The 26,697-nt window shown below is 40.0% G+C and overlaps 1 protein-coding gene across 1 annotated transcript in view; it reads left to right on the plus strand.

Moving 5' to 3' along the window:
- Positions 1 to 5,857: 5,857 nt before the first annotated feature.
- The window catches only part of LOC144535923 (cytohesin-3-like), a 35,448-nt gene continuing 14,608 nt past the window's right edge, over positions 5,858 to 26,697 (plus strand). Inside the window, exons 1-7 of the mRNA XM_078278716.1 lie at positions 5,858 to 6,223; positions 20,238 to 20,320; positions 21,166 to 21,230; positions 22,358 to 22,424; positions 22,566 to 22,684; positions 25,617 to 25,697; positions 25,809 to 25,921. Of these exons, the coding sequence (XP_078134842.1) occupies positions 6,205 to 6,223; positions 20,238 to 20,320; positions 21,166 to 21,230; positions 22,358 to 22,424; positions 22,566 to 22,684; positions 25,617 to 25,697; positions 25,809 to 25,921 (547 nt within the window). The 5' untranslated portion in view covers positions 5,858 to 6,204. The remainder of the gene's footprint in view (positions 6,224 to 20,237; positions 20,321 to 21,165; positions 21,231 to 22,357; positions 22,425 to 22,565; positions 22,685 to 25,616; positions 25,698 to 25,808; positions 25,922 to 26,697) is intronic.

A 26,697-nucleotide genomic window follows, 5' to 3' on the forward strand; every position in this document is an offset into this window, starting at 1 on the left:
AATTGTAATTTACTTTTTTGGTGCACCTACTTTCCCTCAATGTTTGTGGCCATACTTCCCAGAAAACCTGTTAACCTCCAGAGAATAGAGCTTGTTGTGTGCTCTTGCTGTGGGGTATAATGTTAAGTGTGATAATAACAACAAAATGTTTTCCCCCAGTGAAGATAAAGTGAGACTCCACAGATTCAAAAAAATACACGTCTTTACCAATACTTTGGATATTCCCATAGCCTCAGCTCTACTTTGTGTTTAGTGCCAATTAGCAAATGTGAGCATGCTAACACGCTAAACATCAGCATCTTAAAAACTGTCATTTTGAGCATGTGAGTCATTTTGAGCATGTGAGCATGTTGCCGTTAGCATTTAGCCGCTAGCATGAAAGATGAAGTGAGTCTTTGCATACTTTACACGTCTTGTGGCTGCACTGCATTCTGGTCTATGGAGGCAACTGACAATCTAACCATGATTTAATATAATATTGTCTATATTTGGTGACTTGCAGTGGAATCATAAACATACCCCTCCAACAAAAAAATAGTTCCAAATACATCATAATTGTCTGAAAATACTGGAAAAAAGACTGTGGACTCATGTGGAGGCAAAAAGATTGCCTCCACATGACTCTCACAGACCATTTCCAAATATCAAAGTTTTTTTGTGGCCACCTGATTCACATGCGCGCCAGACCGGCTATCAAAACAAAGAACAGAGAAGCTCAGATCACAACACACAGAGAGAGTGTGACTTCATTCTCTGCTCAGAATGCCATTACTCCACTATATCTTTACATAGCAAATATGTGTTTGCTGCTATATTACGGTTCTGAATATCAAATACAGCCCCTTTAAACAATATAAAACTGTGATAAGGCATGGTAAACTGAATCAGGTTTCTGTGCAGAAAGTCTCTGTATAAATGAGTAAAACCATATCTTCACCCAGTTATACGCTTGGTTTTTCTCAACAAAGACATATCCGCCAACTGACAGCCTAACCCTATAGTTCTCACATGCATGCATACATAGTGTGTATATGTGCCCAGCTGTAATCAGACTGCAGCACATGCACATGGTCATCCATGACCACTCACCAGGGCTCAAGGTCCGTCCATGCACTCCCGAGCTCTGCACGAGCTATTTTAATATGGCTGACATACGCTGCCTTGTAGGAACCAGCTTCCAGGGAAATTTTGGAGTGCATCCATCCAAAGTTTTTTGTTTTTTTTGTTTTTTTGCTGGCTCGTAAATGGGGGGGGGGGGAAATAAATATAACCAATGCAGGCAAAAAAGGATGTCAGACTGAGACCAAGTTTATGGGTCAGAAATTAATCAAAGTGGATGAGCCAAGCAGAGGCTGACTCTTGCATCTTCTGCTCTTATTATATTTGCTGAAATATGTCTTGGTCCATTTGGAAGACAAATGCTTTATTTCCAAATGTTCCTAATCTCACTAAACACGCTATTTGAACTGCAGATAAATGATTAACTCTAGTGTTTCATTGATTAGAGGAAACTAATTAAATTGTAGCATGGAGAGAGCTCTTGCTGGACTCCACCCTTTTATGGTTCCACTGGAACTGAAAATGGAAACTTCCTGTGCTGCTTCAGACATCTGCACTTAACAAAGGATTATTCCCAAAACTGATGGCCTTTACTTCCCTCACACTTTACTTTATGTGCGCATTTCAGCGAGATATACCCGGCAGAAATATTAGAGAAAAAGAGAGATGGTGATGAAGACATCATGTGTCCAATCATGAAGTTTCTCAGTAAACATGAAACCTACTTTGTTCCTGGCTTCAGGCAGGCCTTTGAGGGGGTGTGAGAAGGAATTCATGGGAACATGCCGCAAATGAAAGTAATAACAACCAACAATATGGAACCAGTATTTGTTTATGCCTAAAGCTTTTGAGGGGGGGGGGGGAAGAGACCATTCATTTTCTATTTTAAGAAAGAGAGGATAGTTTTTGGAACAGAACATTAATCCAGGGACATTTTCAAGGAAATGCTTGGTCATCTTTATGACCCTGGATAGAGCAGCTTTTGTATCAGTAACATGATCAGATCATAAGACTCATGCCCTTTTTGAGGCCGAAGTAATCAATACTTCAAGGTGATTAAATCATGCCGACTCTTCTCTTGTTTTAATCAAAGACGTCCATTTGGCATTTTATTTATAAAGCACCTTTCATTACTTGTAAACTCAAAGTGCTTTACACTGAAAGACAAAATATAAAAAATATAAGCATGAACATGAGAACAAAGCATAGAAAGCATCAACACAACAAGACAATCAAGCAAGATAGCTCTAATAACAGTCCTACACTTTAATTATGAGATGTACGTGTTTTATACTGTATCATAAACCAATTTGCACTGATTTGAAATATATGTTCATGTTAGTCTGTTTGTACTTTACTCATTCCAGTAACACTGAGGCCATTCCTAGTGTGTAAAACAATGGATTTGCGCATCAGTTATGTCAGAGGGGCTGTGCTGCTCAAGCAGGAGAGGAAGCCACTGAGGTTTGTACCACTGAAGGGAAAGTAAGGGTGGATGTAGTGTACCAGTTCCCATACTTACTACACATGCACATACATACTAGACTTCTAGCATATTATGTACATGTTAAGATTGGCTTCTTGCACTAACAATGAATGAAAAAATGAGTCAAAAGTTGTCATTCAAACCAACGAATGAATACTGTGCTGCTAAAAAGTGAAAAAAGTTGGCTAAGGTATGGATGAGAAGTGATGCTATCTCTTCTCTGTGTGCGTGTACAACTTGCCAAACTTTTCAATTGAATAAACACAGAAACAGTACACTACATTAGCCAGGAAATAAAAATATTGTGCTCCACAGAGAGGATAGTAACAAACCAAACGGGAAATTAATACATTTCAAGTTCAACCCTTTAATGTATGTTCTGCTAACATTACTATGGTCGAGATGTTAGAAGCAAACCAAAGACCTTTTTTTTTTTTTTTATAAAAACACTGAAAGCTGGATTACCAAGTGGGCAAAATATGCCCAGGACCCCAGATTTCTAAATTGAATAACTTGAAAATGTGCACCAATTAGGTATAATATCAACTAAGTAAGGTCCTAGGATGGAAGGAAGGAATTATCATTTAAACATCTTTATTATTTTATTTAGCATATATTGTGCTCTAAATTAACTGGATAAAGTTTTTTCAAATTGTACTCAGTGGAGTAAAACGTACAATATTTTCCTCCGAATTGTTGTGGAGTGGAAGTATCAAGTAGCATTACAACAGAAATAGTAAAAAAACATTTGCACTATTTAGAATTGATTAAATATTACTTATCTTTTTTAATTGTATATATTACTTATATTTCTTTATCTTATTTGTACATATTACTTATCTTTTTAATTTTATATATTACTTATCTTTTTTTAGCTTAATTTGTATACATTTCTCATCTTTTGTATTATATTTGTTGTGCGTGTCCTTATTGCACCGTGGGTCGGAGAGAAGCATATTTTCAATTGCTCTGTATGTCTGTACATACAGCAGAACTGACAATAAAGTTGACTTGACTTGACTAGATTTTACCACTGGTAGTGAAGAGACACAGGTCAGATCAGATTTCATAATATAGTAAGGGTGGAGGAGGACAGGCCAATTACATCACTTCCCTTTCTGTTACTTTCTTCCATTGTCCGCCTGTAGTGCTGCACAATGGGTCCTCAGCACAACTCCCTTCCTGAACTCTGGACCACATGCTGGGTCCTGCCTTCATATTCGTCCCTGCAGTACATTACATACATACACTGTTGGTATGGCTGGGATCTTTCCTGGAAAAGCCTCAGCTAGAGAGGCATGAGCTCACATGGGCAGGGACAGGAAGTATCCAAGCTGTTTTTTTTCTTTGGCCTTCAAAGGTGTCCTCATGCCTGCATCACTAATATGGAAAGTGGGGCAGTGGTATGAAATCAGAATCAGACAAGCATAGTTTTTTTTTAAGAGATGCTTTTAGGAAGGCTCTTTGAAGCAGTCAACAGAATGTTTGGATCATAAATGAAGCAAATCATAAAATTAGAACTACTTCAGTGTAAATCAATAATGTTAAAGTAACACAATGTAAAGAACTAAGTAACTTTAAGAGGTCAAACTGTTAAATCTGATCTGCAATCAAACCAAAGGGACCCCTGACATGTTTCATGTTCTTCTCAGTTTACCTTCACATTATTGATTAAGGAGTTTAACCCCTGGCTGAACTCAAGGAGCCTGTCCTTTGACCTTAAAGAGTAACTAAATGTTTTGTAGAGAGGCTGTAAACTGCAGATGGATCTACTTCTTGACTTGGCTTTGCCTCTCTGAAGTTTGAAGATGGGTGTGGTCTGGGCAAGGTTGCCAGAAGTAGCGGGTTGGAAGAAGGGAAGGGGCCAGTGGCTCACCCACTTTAAGCCCCTGGCCCAATTTGACGTTGCGGCTGGTGTAATCTCATGCAACATGGTCTCTAGTGAGTACTTTAAAGTGATGGTTCGGAGTAATTTCACCCTAGACTGCTTTGCACATTGACCTCGAGCCAAACAACCCCCCATAAGCTTTTTATCCCTTGTTATAATGTTGGTCGAGTTAGCGTTATCAGCTGGTTAGCTTAGTGCAGGCGCTAATGGATCCACGTTTGTATCTCGTAAATTACCCCACTAATAATGCCTGTAACGATACCAAACTTCTACAGTAGTACAAATAGTTTCGAGGTACAAAAAAACCGAGGCATTAGCATTTGTAACTACACCAGAAGTATATTTAAATAACACTTGCCTGATGGATACTCCTCTCAGCTGCTACCTTGCTATCGGCGCTATCGCGCAGTACTTACATACTACTACTACATACTAATTGTGTAGTTACAAACTTCCTAATGCCTTGTTTTATAAGTACAGAAACTATTTGTACTACTGTAGACGTTTGGTATCATTCCGGGCATTATTAGTGGGGTAATTTACGAGATACAAACGTGGATCCATTAGCGCCTGCACTAAGCTAACCAGCTGATAATGCTAACTTGACCAATATTATAACAAGGGAAAAAAGCTTATGGGGGGTTGTTTGGCTCGAGGTCAAGGTGCAAAGCAGCCTAGGGTGAAATTACTCCGAACCATCACTTTAAGTAGGCTACTGTTTGCTGCTGATACTTTTACATTTTTACTTCAAGCTATAGTGCGTAGTTTCTGTCGCCCCCATGAGGAGTTCTAAGTAATGACAACAACACTGTCGGCACATCCACATTACCAAGTCTTTAGTGATCGTGCACAGCCCCCACCTCTCCTCCACGTGTTTAACCCGTCAAATGAAGTAGGACATGGAGGATTGAAAAAACAAAACATGATGGACTCTTCAGAGGAGGTGATTATCTTGTAATGTCTATGTCCTCTACGTCTCCAAAGCTGAAATGCATCACTGGAGCTTCTGCAAGTGGTTGCTGGACTACACCATTTTGTAAACATAGCCATACTGAAATACACAGAGAGTTGTGTGGAGCTGATAGGCTTAATTAGCTTTGTATAAACTCATTTGGCAATGTCTTGAATGTAACGGATGTTCATTAATAAAAAATAGCTGCAGCTTTAAGACAGTTTGATATTGCTAGACTACTTTTACTTTCTTCCTCCACTGGCCCTGGCTGTTTGTTTTTCTGGGAATAATTTATATTCTACAATTACAAATGTAAGCATAGGCAGGTTACAGTATTTTTTAATTTAATATATTGAATTGAACTTCATTTAGTGTGTGTGTGTGTGTGTGTGTGTGTGTGTGTGTGTGTATAGTGTGGGGGTGTTATTGGCAGGGGCGGGGCTTGATGACGTCGCCGTGGTTGCAGTGTGAATGCAGACGGAGCAGCTGAGGATGGAGCAGAGAGGGAGAAGCGCCGCCGCTGTCTCACATCGCGGTCAGACATCTCTGAAATATCCCTTCAACAATTAAGGACCTCCCTTTAATTTACGCCCAGACTGCGGCTTATTTCTCTCTCTCTTTTTATATTAATTTCGCCGCTGACAAATCTTCTCAGCAGTCCACTACTCTTCATCTGTGTGTCAACACACCCGGCTTCGACTGTCTGTCAGCGGGGAAAGCAAAGAAGGATCCCGTTAAAAACACTCGAAATACATTTTCCGCGAGGTTTCAGCCGGATACACCTTCCCGCCAGCCTGTCCTGCCACAGCTACAGTCAGTATGGATGAAGACAATCACGGTAAGGCTGTTTTTGTTCTGTCCCCACATTGGTTCCCTCTCTTCAGCTTGTGTGCAGGGATGGATGGACGGCATGGATGTGTGTGTGTGTGTGTGTGTGTGTGTGTGTGTGTGTGTGTGTGTGTGTGTGTGTGTGTGTGTGTGTGTGTGTGTCAGGAGACACGGATGTGCGGAGATAGAGGTAGAACCAGGATTTTTTTTGTCGGTTGTTATGATTTAAAACATTAAGCGAGCATTTCTCATAAATACAGTGTGAAGGAGTCTCCTGCACAGAAACGTGTAGAAACGCTGAAGCCATGGTAACCCCCTCAAAAAACACACCAATTGTATCATGCATGCACCTTTCCCATCTGTTTGATGTCTTGCTGTAAGGCTTTGTAGTTGCTCTCACTATTTCGTTGTGCCGTCTGAAGCCTCTAAACTGGTGGAAATTGATAAGATATCTGACTGGCAGCCTTCCATATGGAGGATAGGCTATACCTATCAGGATCTACGTCCTACAAACACATAAACAAAATATATAAAAATGATGTTCCTATATTTAAGTTAGGCTATATAGTGATACCACAGGAGATTAACCCCCTATAAAGTATGATCAGGTGACTAAAAAAGTTGCAAATTGTGCAAAATATATAGCATGTGCGATGATATGGAAGATTACAGATGTAGCAAAAATCCCTGTAAATGCACTTATCAGTGAACATTGAGAGATGAAGTGCCTTAAAGGACATTAAGGGAATCCAATTATTGAGTTGCATATACGTAGAAACTAAGGTATAGGTTAAGTATAATTAAGTCACATTTTAGCTTTATTTACCCAGTAGTGAAAATTAAAGCAGTCATAGAAGGTTAATCAACTCAACCAGGAGAAAGTGGTTAGAGTGAGTATATGTGGTGCATCAGAGCTGACTGTGTGATGTTGTGATGAAGCTGAGTGAATTGAACCCGTGCAGCTGCATGTCTAACCAGGATTACTGTTCGCATGGCGGCTGCAGCTCGGAGTCCCATATCAGTTATTGTTTGGTATGTGTGCTGAAACACACATGCAGGATGCTTCTGAGCAGATAATACAAACCGCCTTGTTGGCTGAAGGCCTTGAAGGCAGTGTAGTGTAAATAAATGGCTATGGTCAGATAACAGTTTGTCAGTTAAACAGTGAGAGATTAGCATGACCAGGGAGAGACCTGCATCTGGACTTCCACTTTTCTTTCCCACATTATTCATGTCTGAACAGTCTGAATGTACCTAAACCAAGAAGCTTTGCCCTGAATGTGAGTGCAAGTGACGATGACCCAATTTGACCTATTTCACTGATCTTAATTTATACTTGTACGTACAGGGGCTATGTGTAGTAACGGAGCCTGCTCCTAGGCATTGCTATTCCTATTTTTCTATAATCATACTCTTCCATGTCCTTATATTATTAAAAACATTTTCGTTATACTGCCTTCTGTGTAAATTCACAGAGGATGAGTCCCAGGGATTTTGGTGACTCCCTAATGTTTCCTTTAGTGCCAACTTTCGGCATAAATTGTACACAAGAAATATCTAATGGGCAAATTACCATGAAACTAATTGAGCAAATTCATGATCCAGAGGATCATGAATTCATGATCCCTTTATATTTTGGACACTTCATTAGCTTTACTCTGCCATATAAGAAGTCAATTTGCACAAACAATATCTCATTTATTTTGTATGTGTTTCAGGGGAGAGGTTTTAGTATGTCACCATTGTCTAAATGTTGTTTCAGAGGCTTGTTGAAAGTAATATTATTCTCAAATCACAGTGTAAGATTTCACCTGTATCCTCTTTGTGGTTTAAATCATGTCATGGACCATAAACATCCCCTAAAAAAAATGAGTTGAACACATCAATGTGACAGGATGTCAGAGGGCACAGGGGCACGCTGTCTGTGATCAAACTGGAAACATACGACACAAGTCCAGAGAGATTATGTGTAGCGCCGTGCAACGTGTGGGAGAACTATTAAAATAACTTACCATAAATGTTAAAGTAAATAAGAGCTCTTGTTCGCTCACTGACACCCTCGCTGCCTCTCTCTCTCTTGCACGCATCACTTAACATTGTTCATGTGCACACATTGATATGCTGGTATCAAAGCACGAGCACTTAGCACTAAATTTGTCTCCACCAGTCACTTTCAGCAGCTGAAGTCAAAGTTACACCTTCATCAAGAGCTGTCGCCACTTAATTCAGTGAGTAATTCAACTGCATATATAAACTTACTATGATAACTTAAAGCTTTAGTGTGTACATTTTTGACATTAGTGAACGTCGGTTACATTCAAGCTGTTGCCAAATGAGTTGATACACAGCTAATTAAGACTATCAGCTCCACACAACTATCTCTGTATCTCTCAGTATGGCTATGTTAAGAAGATTGTGGTGTCCGGTGACTTTCCCGCGCAGAAACTCAAGTGAAGATAATTACCTCTTCTGAAGAGTCCATCATGTTTTTTTAATCCTGCGTGTTCTCCTTGGTTACAGGCAACTGTGTGAAGGGGGTTGTGTGGGCGGTGCGCAGTCACGTAAGGCTTGTATCATGTGAACGCGTTGACAGTTTTGTTGTCATTACTTAGAATTCCTCATGGGGGTGACAGAAACTACGCATTACAGCTTTAAAGGTCCCATATTGTAAAAAGTGAGATTTCCATGTCTTTTTTCATTACAAAGCAGGTGAAGGTGCTATATAAATACTTTGAAAGTATCAAAACTATCAATCTACAGAGAAATGCACACAGTCCGTATTCAGAAACTATGCCTTTACACAAGCTGTCAGGACTTCCGTACGGTTGTGATTTCACAACTATGCTATATATATAGGTAGAAAGTTCCGCTACAGTGCTGTTACAGTCATTCCCCGGCTGCTCAGAGTTCAGTAGCTTGTGAAAAATAAGGTGTATCACATTTAGTAGTTGGATCGGACATTCCTACAAAAATCATAAAACTGTGAATAAAACTTGTGACGTCAAAGCCATTTCTCAGTGGTTGTGAATCCATCCAATGACAATCTGTGCTTTGTAGCACAGAGGTGCTTTTTTTTTGTTTTTTGCATGCCAACAAATGTGCACATTGCCCTTATGTGTGTGCATTAAGGACTATGTTCTCATGTATGGAGAGCTATTTCATTAAAAACCCAACCCAAACTGCACACCACCATCAGACACCCACCACCCAAACTGCACACCACCTATCCAATCATCATGTGCCGCCTGCTTTCTGCCAGAAATCTTTAGTGGTAGTGATATAAGGAGCGACAAAGTGTGGTCACATAGGAGTCCAGACCTGATATATTTACAGAGATTTATCAAACAAACAGAATTCACAAGGCACAGTGTGAGGTGGGTTTAATTTGGGTACCAGCACACATGGGTGTACTCACTTCATATAGATGAGGACAATCACGGTAAGGCTGTTTGATAAATCTCTGTCAATAGATCAGGTCTTCTCGCTCCACTTCAGGTTTAGTTGAATTTTATTTGAATTTAGTTGATTTTCTGTCCAATCAGCGCTAGCGTGCGCTACCCAGTTAGATATCCTGATAAAGAGAGAGAGAGAGGAACTTTTTAAAGACGTCCATATTTAAAGACAATTCACCAAAGGCCTTTTGTAGACCAATTGAAAACCTGTAAGGGACATCATTGGTGGAATAATGGTGATTTGGAGCAAGGGGAGACCAATCTGCACATATGGTCCATACTTATCAGTGTGGAGAATAAATGAATGAATGAATAAATGAATGAATGAATATAAACGGTGCCACTGCATTATTTGCGAGACTCAGCTGTAGCATGGCATTCATTAGTACATGTTTACTGCGCTCACTAATCAGAGTTGGCTCTTCTGTACATGCCACAGAGCAGAGAGGGCCTGGGTTCAAAATGGTCTTAAAATCCTAAGTGTTTTGATTACTCTCATTGTATAGCTGGATGGAGAAGTGGAAAGAACACAGAAGCAGAAATTGGCCAGAAAGCGGCCCGCTGAACGTCTGGATAGAGGCCTTGAATTTTAACACTTGGCTTTCGTGTGTTTTCTCTTCTTTATTGCAGCTTTGTGATGCTGCAGTCAAGGGATAAATATGGGCTGAGTAAACGGCTGTTTTGGGAGTTCAGAATTTAAAACGCTGCTAAAATGAATAGAATTTACCTTTTCAAAATGCTCATGTCTTGTGTGTTTGTGGGTAGATATGCCACAAAACATGCTGAAATGTTTGCTAATGGGGTTTCCTTGACCAAATTTCCTGTGTGAGTGTCGTGATAACCCCGCTTTGTCAATCAGCACTCTTCGGTCTATCCGACCATGGGAAAAGTTGAATGGGAAAAGGCCTTTCCTTCAATTCTTCTATGTGTCAGTTGAAATAACAAATCATATCTGACTGACGCACTTACTGTTTTGTCTGTAGGGGCCTTTTTAGTGGTGTACACATGGCAGTGTCTGTGTGCAGTATCATGCCTCGGCTTTCTGATTATAAATATTTCCCTTAGAAAGAAACCTGCCTTTCTTCTCTGCAGTTTTTGTAATCATCTTCTCAAACTTAACAGACATCTGAGTGTATATAATTATTTCATATCACATTCACCCCAGCAGGCATGAAACCCAAGCTAAGGTGGCTTTTTGCAAAACCTGAATCAACATACGTGATATGTGAAGTTTTTGGCGCCTAGTGCTGTAGTTCTGAGGGGGATTAACTGGTAATAAGGGAAGTTGGTGTGATTAGGTATGGTCTTTGTTGTGGCTGTAGGGTAGAGTGTGTGTGTGGGAGGACATCAGACAGTCACTCGGGGCGAGCTGCGGCTGCTCTCTAGCTTTACATTACCCAAGGCTGGCTGGCTTATTGTAAGTGGTTGGAGCTGAATGGCTAGACAGAAGCATCTGGATGTTTCATCTACCTAACGTCTCCCTGGAGATGCTCTGCAGTGTTAAATGTGGAATCTGCGTATAGGTAAAATGGGGGCTCTGGGAACTTGTGATGGGCATTTTTCACTACTTTTGGCATTAGATTAATCAAGAAAAAATAAGAGTAGATACATTAAAGCCATGATTAGTTTCAGCCTAAAAGTCATCTTTTCAAGATTGAAAGATTAAAGCATCTCAAAAACTTGAAGTAAACTCTTTCCTTCCATATGTAATAAAATTAAGCTACAAATAGGGATGTAATAGCAACATTAACAACAACAACAACAACAACGAGTATTTTCCCTCCAATATTAACCAATACAGTAAGGTAACAGACTATGAAAATGTTAGTTAGCTAGTTGAGTCAAAAATCTGTTTACGTCAGTAGCCGACACTTAACTTAGAACATAACTTTCATGCTTATATGCTAAACGTGAAGCTAAGTGACCGCTAGCTTAGCTTAGCATAAAGGCTGGAAATGGGGGAAACAGCTAGCCTGGCTCCGTCCAAAAAGCTAGCTAATGCTTGTTTATTAACACTTTATATCTGTTTGTTCATTCATACAAAAACTGAGGTGTAAAAACGACATGTTGGCTAATTTATAGGTATGTGACAGACTATTACTGGCGATGATTTTGTTACCCTTTGACAGAGAAGTTTCCCCGTTTCCAGTCTTTGGAGAGTGGTATCGATCTTCTCATCCAACTTTTGGCAAGAAAGCAAATAAGAGAATTTCCCAAACTGCCAAATAATTGACAAGGATAAATACCACCAATGATAAATAAGCTATACAACATTTTATACAAGCCTTTTGCTTTTATGTGAATGTCTTTCATGCTTCACATATGTTTTATTCACCTGGCTGCAGAAAGAATTCTCCCTTTGGGTATAAAAACATGGATTGAATTCACCACTTCCAAATTTCCTGCGACACCCCAGTAACCTGAAATAAATGTCTGCAATGTTTTAGGCATTTTATGTGTGTTGACAGAGATGCCAAAAAAAAGTGCTAAAATGTACTCTTTACAATCTCATTGGTTGACCCGGCAGGCTGGCTATGTTGTTTAAAGGCTTAAGGGGAGATTTGGAAAGAACAGAAATTAATTTTGACTGCCAAGATTAGGGGTTTTGTGGTGCAACATTAGAAGATTAAAATGTAAACTAGCATACCACATGCAACAAGACAAATGCACAAACACAGACTGTGCTGGCGCAGGATGGGCAGAGAGAAGACTACATATGGACCTGATTAGGGGAGAGAGTGGGGAGTCTTCCCGACATGTTCCCATCACCATGGTAGTGTGTGTGAGTGTGTGTGGGGGATGCAAGACATTGTAAGGCAACATTTATGCTGTTGTGAATAGAGGTACGCTTTGCCTGAAGTTATTGCTCGGAGCTGTCAAGATGGGCTCTTCAAGTGCGAGACAGAGAGCAGATGGTAGACAATAGGAAAGGCAAATTAAATGAGCAGGAGTTGGGGAGGAACACAGACAGACATTAAGAGCAGCAGATATGTGTAATCCACACCTAATGTCAGTGTTAGGAGGTTTAAGAGAAAACAGGGTCCAGCTGACCATAAAGACAGGTTGAGGGAGGGGTGTTCAGAGACAGGCAGGAGGGTAGACGGGTGTTTCTTGGCTTCTGTGGCTCAATAGTAAAGGAGAACCACACTAATGCCCAGCTCATTCTCACCTTAATAACATGTCCTGGCACTCTTTCATTTAATTTCCTGCACTTTCTTTTCATGATTAAGTATATTTTCCCTCCTATTCTGCTTCAAATAGACGTGGTGGGGACAGAGCTGTCTTTGATCCAGCAGGTTGATATTTAACATGATCCTTCTATAAGGAACCGTAGTGAACTCAGAGCCAACACCAAGAAAGAGCAATTATCTAAACTTTGTGGGTGGTTTCTGTTGTTACTGTCAAAGGTTGCTCTGGTGTCATTGTGAATGGGATAAGGGTTGTCCGCCAAAGTCAGTGTTTTCGCAGGCAGGCGCACAACCATCACAGGAACATCCTGAACCTCCAGAGCTGCATGTCCTGGCCAACAGAGCTGCTGCACACTGGAAGGTTTAAAGTCAGTGACAATCCTTGGGGTCGACCCTGTCCCTGCTGCTGTCTGCACATCGTCAGCATCATCGGAGATATCAAAACGTATTTCCTCTTGTTCATTGTGTACAGAATGAAAAGCACCCATACAGATTTAAAAAAAAAAATTGCCTCCCAAGCTAGATATCTTTCACAATAATGGTGGTGAGAGTGTTCATGTCAGATAAAGCATTACATTCATTCTGCTTCCTGTCAATCTACTGACACCCACAGGAAGCAACAGCAGTGTGTGTCAGGAAATTATCCCTCAAATATATGTCGCCTTTTCAAAATGCATTGTCACATCCATGTCTTCCATCCTTTGTTGGACCAGGATTATTTCCGAGTTAGGGTTGTAAAGCATGAATTTTACAATAATAAAAGCAAGGGAATGCTAAAACAGTCTGGCAGCTATGTGAGGTTTTACTGCGGCACAACGGTGCTTTGAGCTAAATGCTAAAACCAGCAGGCTAACATGCTTATAAAGGACAATGCTAACTAATGTTCAGCAAATATAATGTTTACCATGTTGACCATCCTAGTTTAGCGTGTTAGCATGCTAATTAACTAATGCTTATTAACACGAAACACATATAGTACAAAGTATAAAGAGGCTTTACCTCTGTAACACCAGTATTCAGCCACATTTTGTTGAATTTTAGATATCCTAGTACCGTGCAAGAATAAAAGTGAAATATATTAACATAGACTCTATAGACTAAACTTTTACAGCTTCCCTGTAAGGTCGGCCTAAAACCTGGCTGATCATGTGAGATCTGTTGCAGGGAGTGAACAGGGAGCCACTTGGACTGCACTCAGCCTGTGAAAGCCCCTCATCCTGCCCAGAGAAACAGCATCCATCTAATACGCTCTCAGGCCGATCAAATCATCAGATTATGGTTACTTTGGCCGCCAGTATATGGCAATGGAACCGCCTCAGATTCTGCTGGCAGTGTTCATCGAATCAAATATTGACATAGTGCTGATGCCGAGCAGATGTGTGATATAAGGAGGACATCGTGTGCAGACCACCTCCCATGCTACAACACACACGCACAAATGCACTCACAGCAGGAGATCCCTCCCCAAAACTGCAGATTAACCAGAGCAATCAGCGTGAGGGCTATTCAGCTCCTTGAGCCCCAGATTCTCCTCATGACCCCAGATGTAGTTAAAAACCAGAAGCCATATTAGCTCCCCAAATCTCTCTTCTCACGCAACGGCCAGGACTGTCAGTAACTGAATTATTGCTGAACAGGCTACAGCACAGTGCGCTGTAGTAATGCTTGATTTCACCGACAGAGATACCACACACACAGTGGTTATAGTCTTGTTTTTTCACAGAAATACATTAAAAATCACATTTACAGTATTCTCGCATTCTATGGACATTCAATTGCTTAATTGAGAAAAACAATTAGCAGATTACACACAGTCATGAAAATTATTGCTAGTTGCATTTTCCGCAGTTTCCCTCGTTAAATACTATGTGCTCCTTCCACTTGCTTCTGTTACTCAGTGTAATCTCTCATTCAGCACTTCTTTCATCCATCTTTCTATAAAAACATTAAACGTGTTAAACAGACAAATGAGCATCAATCACAGCACGTGCAATTAATTTAAAGATGCAGTAGGTAAGACTTATAAAACTAACTTTCTGTCATATTTGCTGAAACTGACCCTATGTTCTACTACATGAAGCAGGTAATAAAAAAGAAAAGAAAAGAATCCAGCTCTTCTGGCATCACCTACAGCAAAACTCCACAGCTCCCTGTTCAGATGCTCCAATCATGGCCATGGGGGGTGTCTAACGCATTCATTCTCCGTCGTGGGGGGAGGGGCTTAGGAGACAGTTTGGGCTTTAGCAGAAAGGGGGGAGGGACTGAGAAGTTGTCGATGTTCAAATTCTTTGGCTAAATCCTGGATCTTCACAATCCTGCCTACAGCACCTTTACATTTAAACAACCATTTATTAAACAAAGTACAGCTCCCATGTAAATTAGCATGTTTGGCAGCATGGTTTCTTCCACATCCATGATATTCACCAACGCTATAATCTATTAATGTAATTCCCCAACGTTTTAGTTGTAATCACTGCTATCTAAAATCTCTGCTCTGTCTGGTCATTAAAGGCAACTAAAACAAACATATATTAAATAAACAACATAACAATGTTTATTAAAAATGTACTATCCTTATCTAGACGTATGGAGTACGTGAACCAGGCGACATACTGTTGAGGTTTCATCGAGGTTTAAGTCATTTACAAATTCAAATTTTTGAATGTTTTGTGCTGAAGTTTCAGTCTCACCTTATCTGTATTGCTACATGACAGCTTTTTGCACATGCTCGTAGACTCCTGTGTACATGACCTTTCACTGTCTGTATCGTGACCTCCTTCACCTTCTCACGTTGGCCTTTGTGCTGACGTCCCAGCATTCCTGCTTTATGGCTCCGAGCCAGAGTGCCTCTGCAGACAGCTACGCCTGACTATCTGCTGCTACACATACTGTCACATCATTTCATCCCAAAGTAGGTTAAAGGCAGGATCACACAGCATCAAAGCATAGCGCAGCATCTGTGCATATGCTGTTATACATGACACTTCCGCTCTAACAGACTCGTATTAGACTTAAAGAGCGGAGGGGAGGGCGAGCATGGGGGATTAATGCCAGCGTGCTCATGTGCAGTTTATGCACGTGTCTGTCTGTCTGTCTGTATGTATGACCCAGGCTTTAATACAGAGCATGCCTATAGTTAGAGGGATTGAGGGTGGTGGGTTTCAGATTAGACGCTGGATCCAAGAGGAAGTTTCCCTCGACTTCCTGCTTCCTTGCATGTGTCACAGGATGCTGCAGGGCCAGCCAGGGTAACAAGGCTATCTCTTTTTTTTATTTTTAGAGCTCATCCACTTTAAAAGACATTATAGCCGTTGAAGTAGCTATTTTAAAGCCAGTAGATCTGGACAAATCCTCTCTCACTTACACGAGTCAGTGAAAACTGGGACCACAGCCAGTGTTAAGTGAGCGTGGGATTTTCACTCTGAGCTCCATGTGCTCTGAGTACCTCGAAACTGCTATGAACACTGGTTTTAAGTCCTTGAATCACTTCACAAGGCTTTAAAATTAGCTTTGTTTTCCCTTTCTGTCTGTCCACTCTAACAAAAGGCCTAACCATGTATTGATATGTGACCAAAATAAATGTGAAAGTTATAGAACTGAAGGTTGATGCGGACTGGTGTGGGGTTTGAGCTTGCCAAAGCATCTGTGCATAAGTTTAAATGCCATCCAAGCCTCTGGTATCAGTGGGTGGCCATGGACAGTTGATAGTTTTGGGTGTGAAGAGCAGCAGGGGATTTACTCCTAAAAGTAGATTTTGAGGGATTTTGTTTTTAGGGGGGAAATTACCAGAGCCTCTTGTTCTGTGGTGCACATGTTGGAGTTTAAACCCTTTGGACCCTTTCAACCCGACGCTCCATGCAATGGATTTCTGAATTGCCACATAGCAGATGTCATTGAAAAGGTTTAAAAAGAGTCTAGTTTTTTGCACGCACATATTGAAATCAGCTCCTCACCAACTACAGATACCCCACTATTGGACAATCGGATCCTCCTAAGGTCTACTGTTTACTATGAAGCAATGACTTACACCATAAAGGATTTTAGTAGATTACCATTCAAGCGTGGCTGTGTTTGGTTTGAGTCAATGCAGAGGTAACGGCCAACCCCACGATACCCTCTGTGCTTGTTGAAGACCCTAAACTCATTTCCTGAATGAGTCATATAGAAGGTCACAGGGGGAGGTGTGTTAATAATGTAATTGGTGGACCACCTCTGTAGAAGAGCCCCCCCCCAACACTAAACAAGATTATCCACTGAAACAGAGACCTTAGCACTGGTTTTCTAGTCCTCTCTATTAGGAAATGTGTGGTTTGAAAGACATATATTACAGTGTATAATACAGTAGAGAGACTTGGATTGGAGGAAAATGGCAATGCTTTGCCATTAATGTTGTTAGGCATTTATTAAAGCAAGCATCCTCTGCTTCCTATTAGATTTGTAATGAATCAAGATTGCAATCATGCACATTGTTACAGCCAGTGGAAATATCTCCATTAGCTAATGCACGACCTCAGGCCAATGGAAAACATGCTTGCTCATCAAGTTACTCTGAGCAACATATTCAAAAAGACAGAAGAATCCCGATATTAGGGCTGCAACTAATGATTTTTTTTTTCTCCATTATTGATTCATCTGCTGATTAATATCAACTAGTTAGGTCTATGTAAAAAAAAATATGAAATGCCCCTCACAAATAATAATTTAATAAAAAGTAAATAATAAATAATAAATTATATTTAAATAAATATAAATTAAAAATAAAATTAATAATTATATTGCTTGTTTTGTCGAAGCAGAAATTTCAAATGTATTAAGTAGTAGTAAGTTAATTATCTTTATTATCAAAGACAAAGAAAACTAATATTTACAAATATAGGCTATACATTTGAGAAGCACGAATCAAGGTATTTTTGACTTTTTGTTGTTCTATAGCCATACTAGCATCGACGGCTGTTCTTAGGTGTTTTGAGCTAAATGCTAACATCAGTATGCTACCATGTTCATAATTATAAAGCTAACATGCAGATGTTTAGCAGTTGATATTCACCGTGTTCACCATCTTATTTTAGTGTGTTAGCATGCTGCTGCTGATGGTGCTCGATGAAGTTTCAGCTCTGCAAAATATAGTGTGGTTTGTGTGTGAGCTCTGTCACACCAATTCATGAATTGAAAAATTATAAATATGTGTAGGTGTAATCTCTCAGTTTTATCAGAATTAGGCTTTTGAAGTTTGAAATGTTGACCTTTTTAAATGATGCGTTTCCTCAAAAAGCCAATCACTTTTTGTCTTTTTATTTAACCTTCAAAACATAGAGATAAAATGCATCAACCCCCCAGGATTTGTCAAAATGTCAAATATTTTGACATTTTATTGTAACGCTCTCATTAGTCCAGCAAGTGTAAAGGAATAGTTTTACATTTTGGTACAACCCTAATTCTGTTTCTTGCCAAGAGTTAGATGAGAAGATTGATACCACTCTCATGTCTGTATGTTAAATATGAAGCTACATTCAGCGGCTGGTTAGATTAGCTAAGCATAAAGGGAGAATCAGCTAGCCTGTCTTTCTGAACGTAAGAACATTTTATCAAACAAACAAGATATAACAAGTTAATTAGCTTTAGCGGTGCAGAACCAGGCTAGCTATTCCCCCATTTCCAGTCTTTATGCTAAGCTAAGCTAACCGCCTGCTGGCTCTAGCCTTATATTTACTGGACAGACATAAGAGTGGTATCAATCTTCTATCTACATCTAGCTCTCGGCAAGAAAGCAAAAAGGGGCATTTCCCAAAATGTCAAACTATTACTTTTCAATTCAATTTCAATTTTATTTATAGTGTCAAATCATAACAGAAGTTATCTCTGGATCCTTTATAGATAGAGTAGGTCTAGACTACACTCACAAGTGTTCGCTGCGACAGCGGCGAGGAAAAACCTCCTCTTAACGGACAGAAACGTCGGCTCTAGGTGGGCTGCCATCTGACGCAACCAGTTGGGAGAGGGAGAGATGGAGAGATAAAGAAATATGACACAATAATTATAGCAGTACAACCTTAAAACCCAGCGCGACAATGCATCCTCCCCCCCAGGTTAACTTCTGCTGTGTTTGAGATATACTGTAGGACAGATGGACAGACGCAGAAAGCATTCCTCAAGATTAAAGAAGTGTGTAAAACCGCCTGGAAACTTTTTTTAAGAGCACTAATTGGTTTCAGTGCCACATTCACAGCGCTCACATTTGTATTGCATAAGTGCTGTGAGGTAGCCAGAGGTCAGCAACACTAATTAACATCTTGATTTTCATACTTTCAGTCATTGTGTATTTATATCCCCCACTCTTGTCTATTAAAAACATGGCCCGCAAAGGAAATCCCTCAGCTGTTTCTCCCGCTGTTTACCTGACCCTCATCACGGCGCTTCAGGATTGCATAACTAGGTTAGAAAGCGCCTTTTGTCTCAGTCTTAATGTGAATACCATCTTTAACAATACTCTGCTCCCCTGAACGCAACTCTTACAAGCTATGGATTACAAAGTCAATGCTTCCTCTTGAGCCCAGTGACCTTGTTTTGCTTTAATTGGAACTGTTTCCCATCCGCGAGGGAAAATATGGGCAAAAAATAGGAAAAAGTGACATCTCTCCTTCAGCAACACATAGGCACAAAGCCGCAACTGTGATATTAGATGTGCCATTTTCCCATTGAGAGGTTTGTGTTTTCTGCCTTTAAGCTGGCTTAATGAAGCGAGATTGCACATAATCTCTGAGTGTGTGTGTGTGTGTGTGTGTGTGTGTGGGGGGGAGACAGAGAGGAGTAGGATAAAAGATTGAAAAACGAGAATGAGACGGAAATACGGAGTAAAGAAGAGGGAAAGGAAACATTGAACAGAAATCCTCCTCTTTTCGCTGTAGCTGTGAAACCCTCACGGCCGGGGAATCAGTGTTAAATTAGCAAATTCACTTTTAATGAAAGAAAACTTTATCTGGATTGGTTTTATTAATAGAATTTCCCCCTGAGCCAAGTGGAGACGGGGGGGGGGCAAAACACTTTCAAGTGGAATAATTAAGACCCTTTGCCTTCTCTCTTTCTCTGGTTAATTAAGACGAACATGCACGTTCTTGATATGTGTTGCTGCAGCTGATCAAGCAACAGCAGCCCCGTCACTTTACGGCATGCGGAGGATGAATCTCTTTTCGATTTTACATCTCCAGAATTTGTAGGTGCTAGATTGGATAAGTCCGGATAAGCGGACGAAGATGGATGGATAGATTGGATTCATTTCGGTTTGTTCTCATCTGCGGTGAGCTGAGTGGGTACAGTATATAGTGATGCGAGGTGTGTACAAAATGAGACTTAAGGTCTGCTGTGTTTTCTCCATCTTGTGTTTCAGTTCCTGAGGATCTGTCCCTGGAGGAGAGGGATGAGCTGTCAAACATCCGACGCAGGAAGAGAGAGCTCCTCGATGATATTGAGGTATGCGTTTGCACATAAGAGCATATACAATATGTACAGGTTACATTTTCATACATTCATCTCAGTAGCTGAAGCCTCTGTTCATGAGCAATATATTATGTATACTGTACTTGTTAGTTAGTAATTTCTAACCTTTTAATTGTTTTTGCCTATCTACTGCAGCGCTGTAGGTCTATTTGCATGCTGTATGTAATGCAAATAGACTTGCATTACATCTTTGCTCACAAAAAGTAATGCCTTTCCACTGCTGTGTCCTTTCTATGCCTTAAAGCTTTTTCTCCCTGTACTTTAGGGGTGGGGGAAAAAATCGATTCACCCATGTATGTGATTTTTAAAATCGATTCTTTTCCCTAGAATTGATATTTCTTAGTTTTATATTTTTACCAATGATTCCCGTGTGTATATATATATATATATATATATATATATATATATATATATATATATTTGCAGTTTATATGGTAGTGCTGATGGCGACTACATCATATCCATTTTCAGCAAAACAGACAGCAGAAAATGCAGAAATCCATGTTATGTACTTCTTTACAAATTAAATAAATGTCAGACTGACTGACACAAAACACAAAACAATTCGTTTTTAGAAATGTCTCATGATACATTGTCTCTAGAAGTGTATTATTCAACTTTTGTTTTTCTTAAAAAAGGAAAAGAAAATCGCAATACTCAATACAATGGAATTGCCATGCTCCTAGAATTGCAATAAATGAATATCGCAATACAAATGGAATCGGCACCCATGTATCGTGAAAGAATTGAATCGGGACAAACGCATATCGTCCCAGCCCTACTGTACTTTAGCCATGTTTCAACTTTTTTTTTCTCAGAGGTTGAAGTTTGAGATAGCAGAGGTCATGACGGAGATCGAGCAGCTGACGTGTGTAGGGGAAAGGTGAGTAACTGAAGACGAAACGCTATGTCATTCTGCACCAATGTCGTTTCTGCAGATGAGGTTTACATCTCTAATATATCAGTAACAGAGTATTTATTAAGTATTGTCAAGCACTCTGTGTAAATGTGTAAATTCAACTCATTAAGACAAAAACTGAACTATTTTATATATTTTTTTATATTTATAAGCATCATAGAGGTAGAATGGAGGCAGAGCTGTTGTACAGGTGTACATTATAAAGTCATTTAACTAGAAACATTTTGACACCAGGGCCAAAGCAATACCAGTCTTTACAATGTTCTGCTAGTTTGGATATTTTCACATATTATTTATACATTTAGTTATAGATATTATCTGTGTTTTTTTTTTTTTTATCATTCATTTAAAGGCAGTACTCTGCACTAAAGTTTCTCTACGTGATAGTGTAAAAGCTGTTTCAGAGCCTTCTGCACACTGGCAGTAATACATGTTTATAATCAATCTAAAAAATATTACCAGCCTTTAAATAAACAACCATGAGTGACAATAATATGTAGAATGCAAACGGCTCCTCAAGTCACTAAAACTCCCAGAAAAAAAGAGATCATGACCTCTGTCACCTATACAGCCCTAAATAATGCTCTCTTTTTTTTCTTTTCTTTTTTTTACCTTCAGTCGTAAATAGCCAGCACCAGAGTTATAGCTCTTAGTTGACTCATTGCCTCTATCTTAGTTAAGTTTGGAATTTGCATGCTAGCTCAGAGATGTCAAAGGCAGTTGCATTACAAAGGTGTAGGCTGACATAGTTGGGAAGGATCTGACTTTATATGGTAGCAATATTAGGTTGCCATATCAACCTGGTTGTTTGTATAGATCATATATTGAGTTATTGACTAGACAGTGTATGTTGTCTAACCAACAGCTGCATAAAACAAATAATAACAGTCAATGTACAACACGTATCTCTGTGCACATGTTTATTCTTAGACACAAGCATGCACATATAATGGGTAGAACAGATGTGGCAGGAAATAATATTCCCAGTTGCGACTATAAATAAAGTATGTTGTTGTGTTCGACATTCAGGTACTTGTTTACAATGTAACTAACCCTAATTAAATCTCTATATTTTTGCTTCTGTTTTTCAGTAAAACATCCCAGAGAAACAAACAGATCGCCATGGGCAGGAAGAAATTCAACATGGATCCAAAGAAGGTACCGTGTGTCCTGTACAGTAACAGCCTCCACTGTCTCTGTAGCCTTGAAGGGAATGATTTTCTTCTGGTGTGTCATTTTCCATCATCCGTGCTCAATTGAGACAAAAAAAACATCCTATTTTCTCCTTTTCCTCTCCAGGGAATCCAGTTCCTGCTGGAGAACGACCTCCTCCAGCACACACCCGAAGACATCGCGCAGTTCCTCTACAAAGGCGAGGGCCTCAACAAGACCGTCATCGGAGACTATTTGGGCGAGCGGTGAGATGGAGCATCTATCAGGCTGCAGGAGAAAGTCCTCCTTAGATCAGATTTATGCTCACTCTATGATTAGAGAAGGGAATTACAGGCTGGCTTTATTGATTAATGAGGGAGAGCATGATTGACCCCCCCCACATAAATCTTTGAGTCAGTGTGGCTGTCTTGTCATAGTCCACCCATGTAATAATAAAAAAAGGGCCATCCAGCTCCTCACATCTCAGGCCAGACTGCTGGATAATGAAGAAGAAAGGAAGTCCTGCAGCTAGTGAGATGGATGGTGTTATCTGAGGGTGAGATTAGATAGTTAAACATACTGTATGAGGCGTACAGGAACAACATACACTGAATCAAAAACCAGGAAAAGGGAGCTGCAAGAGGGAGCACATCAAAGGCTTAGTGTCCCAAATTTATTAGGCACTAAACCAGAGCTTGATTTATCATTCATCTGTTTTTCATTTCAAAATCACTAATTTGGAAAGGTTATTTAAATTCAAATATGTTTTGACTTTAACACAGAAAATCCTGTTGGTACTTTATAGTAATCATCATGCTAGTTTGATTCAACCTATAATCATTTAAATGTATTATCAGCCATTACATTTGCTGTTCTAAACACTCACCTTTTTTTACATTATAAATTCTCCATTGAACAGGAAGTGATGCATTTTTTTTCTGGTGCTTTGTTTTATAGCCTGACACTTTACTGGATTTTTGAGGCCATATTTGAGAGTTTAGAAAATCCGATCATGATATATCGGCCAACAGTAAAAAAATGTTCTCCCTTTTTTACATAACTACATAATATAAACAAACCTTTTTGATAAGAATCCCTTTAAAGTTTGTCTGCACTGCAGAACCTACAGTAGATAATCTAGGAGGTAGTTAGCATGAGTATTGATACCGACTGTGCCTGAAGAAAATATTAACTTCATTAAGAGAAAATCTAAGGGAAAAGTCATCACAGGCTGGCTGCACTCTTTGATTGACATGTGATCTTTCAGCAGCGAGCGACTAGCACTGCAAATGTCACAACAAGAGAGAAAATAAGAATCTCAAACATTTCTAAGGCTGGCAGTATACTTCAATTGTTTTATATACTTGTATAAAATATAACAAATGTTTAACCATATGTTACTGTATTTTTAAAGAGGGTATAAAGAGATGGACGTAGCAAACATGGTTATGAAGAGAATTTATAATTTTCACAACCTGGCTCAAGGGCCATGACAAAAGAGGGAACGAGGCATCATAAATGATCAAAAGTGATTTATTTAACAAAAGAATAAACTAAACATATCTTTTGTAATGTGCAAAATGTGTCTCTGTAACTTAAATAAACTCAAAACAAGATGTGGCAGGCAGGGTGATCAGGCCATGGTTGATGTCTGGATTGCAGTGAAGAGAGAGCCTGTAGTCTGACCAGGTGGAGCTTTAGCCCCACTAGCTCACAGCTCCCAGGTGCACCAGATCTGCAATCTGTTATGTTATCCATTAAAAAAAGATTTTTTTAAAGCTCTTCTTTGGCAAAATGTGTAATCTTATAAGGAGGATCCTGAATAAAAGCAGCACTGTGTGAACTCTTTCCATGCAGGAAACCACAGTCTGTATTATCTTTGGAGGAGCTGGGTGGAGGAGGGGGGTGGGGGTGGGGTGGGGGGGGGGGGGCTCTGGGGACGCCTCTTGTTGGCAACAGGCTTTATTCATGGAGAAGCATCAAAGAGGCCACCTACCCAGTGGAAATCACACTAAACACAGGCTAAGGGTTTACTCTCAGTAATTATCACTAATTGAGCTTATGCAAGGAGCAGGAACCCATCATTACACGCTGAGCAGAGAGGGAGATGAGGAGAGAGGAACAGAGAGAGGGACACAGGGAAAGGAAGAACAAAAAAAATAGCCAGAAGGTGGATAGATAGTGGGAGATGGATGGATGGATGCAGGCTGAGTGGGTCATTGACTCCCATTACGCTACCAGACCTTTGTTATTGTTCCTGTATAATTGAGCTTAGTCACATACAGTACACACAATGCTGAGACACACACACACACACACACACACACACATATATATACACACACACACATATATATATATATATATATATATATGCAATTTCAATTTTACAAACAGCAGGCCACATTCAAGTCACTTTGTAATAAATGTACCTATAGCAATAAACTTATATATAACCCTCATAGGACAGGATTCCTTTTATTTGGCTGCAGATGCCAGTATAGGGTACAAGAAGAAGAAAATCCCCCAGGTCATCGTCCAAATAATCTAAGACTGTTATTGCAATACAAGTTTGTTTGTTTCCTGTAAGCTGTACTCTTCTAGACCTTTCCACAATTTATCCCCACAAAAAAAAACACAAAAGGCCTGAAAATTCCTGGCGTCATTTAAACAATACACAACACAAAGACGATACAGGATCAGGATCATGGCCCCTGATGTACAGCAAACATGATCAGAGAAGCTGTGGCCGCAGCATGAAAGCAGCTGTTGACTTTTCCTTCAAAAACCCTCTGATAGCCAAACAAACTTCTGACTAAAAGAAGCCTGTGTGGGTTTGGTTTTAGCTGTTTTTCATCAGTCCAACGCATAGTTTCCCCCCCTCAGGGTGCAAAAACACACCACATTGGCCAGCTGTTTAAATTGCTTCCAGACCCAACGCTCAGCGCCCGGTATGAATAAAGGCACAAATATGACAGGAATGCTGAGAAACTGGAATTCAGGTTGAGAAATGCTTTTCATGAAGGAAATCTCTTTTTCTTTTCTTCTACCCTGTCTTCTGGGTTCATATTGTGTTCAAAATTATCTTACGTCTTCTCTGGATGGTCTTCTTGTTCTTTGAAATAAAAAAGTAACGACTTAGAGATATAGAATAATATTGCAAATGTGATTTTCTCATCTGTATTTTTCCCCCACCAGGGATGACTTCAACATCAAGGTGCTGCAAGCTTTTGTGGAGCTGCACGAGTTTGCAGACCTCAATCTGGTCCAAGCACTACGGTCAGCAGAACGATTTACTCAAATTCTGATCAGAAAAAAGCTACAACAGCTATGTCATGTGCATCCTGTGGGATCACAAATGAAAACCCCCTCCTCTACCTCTAATTGTAGGCAGTTCCTGTGGAGTTTCCGTTTGCCAGGTGAAGCCCAGAAGATCGACCGTATGATGGAGGCGTTTGCCTCGCGGTACTGCCAGTGCAACGCTGGAGTCTTCCAGTCGACAGGTCAGACACAAAGCAGGCTACTGTTGTGTAAACCAGTGGTCCCCCACCTTTTTTGTATGACGTACCCCCATAGGCCCGTCAGATGAGCTCCAGAGCCCCCTTCACAGACCTTACCATCTTATAATTTTAGCCTTTTGTTTAGACTTCTCTGCTTTCTTGCTACTAAGATTTAATTCTCTCTTAATCACCACAGTGTTCATGCAGACTCAATGCAGTTTTTTTCATTTTTAACGAAAAATCATAACTTCAGTTCTTTTTTTTTTTGCAATGAATTGAGCTTATCTTTCCACGTACCCCTTGGAAACTGCAAAGAAACCCCCTGGGATACATAACAACAAAGTGTGAAATCCAATGTGTTGGACAAAGTCAATGCACTGATAAGCAGCCTAGCCTAATGTGCCAACATAAGTACTGCCCGGGGGTCTAGGATGCATTGAGTGATGGCCTGTTTTTATTTATTTTTTTATAAATGCATTTCAATCATTAAGCCATAGTAGAGTTACGGTAACTAAAGCTCACTGAGGATTAACTACAGATCACAGTTCACTGCAGCAAATGAGTTCAGAGTAAACAACCAGCAACAAACGAGGGACATCCATTATTCAGGAAGACTCAACCTGGCTGAGTGATATATGGTCTTGTGATAAACAAAGCCTACAACTACAACAGTCAGTAAATTGTGTAGTATTGTGTGCAACATTGTTGCCTGTGGTCCCATGGAGGGAATACTCCAAGTTTTGTGAATTCAGTTGATGGATTACCTGCTTAGGTATGGG

The sequence above is a fragment of the Sander vitreus genome, chromosome 21 (genome assembly GCF_031162955.1).
Source record: "Sander vitreus isolate 19-12246 chromosome 21, sanVit1, whole genome shotgun sequence".
NCBI classification, from domain to species: Eukaryota; Metazoa; Chordata; class Actinopteri; order Perciformes; family Percidae; genus Sander; species Sander vitreus.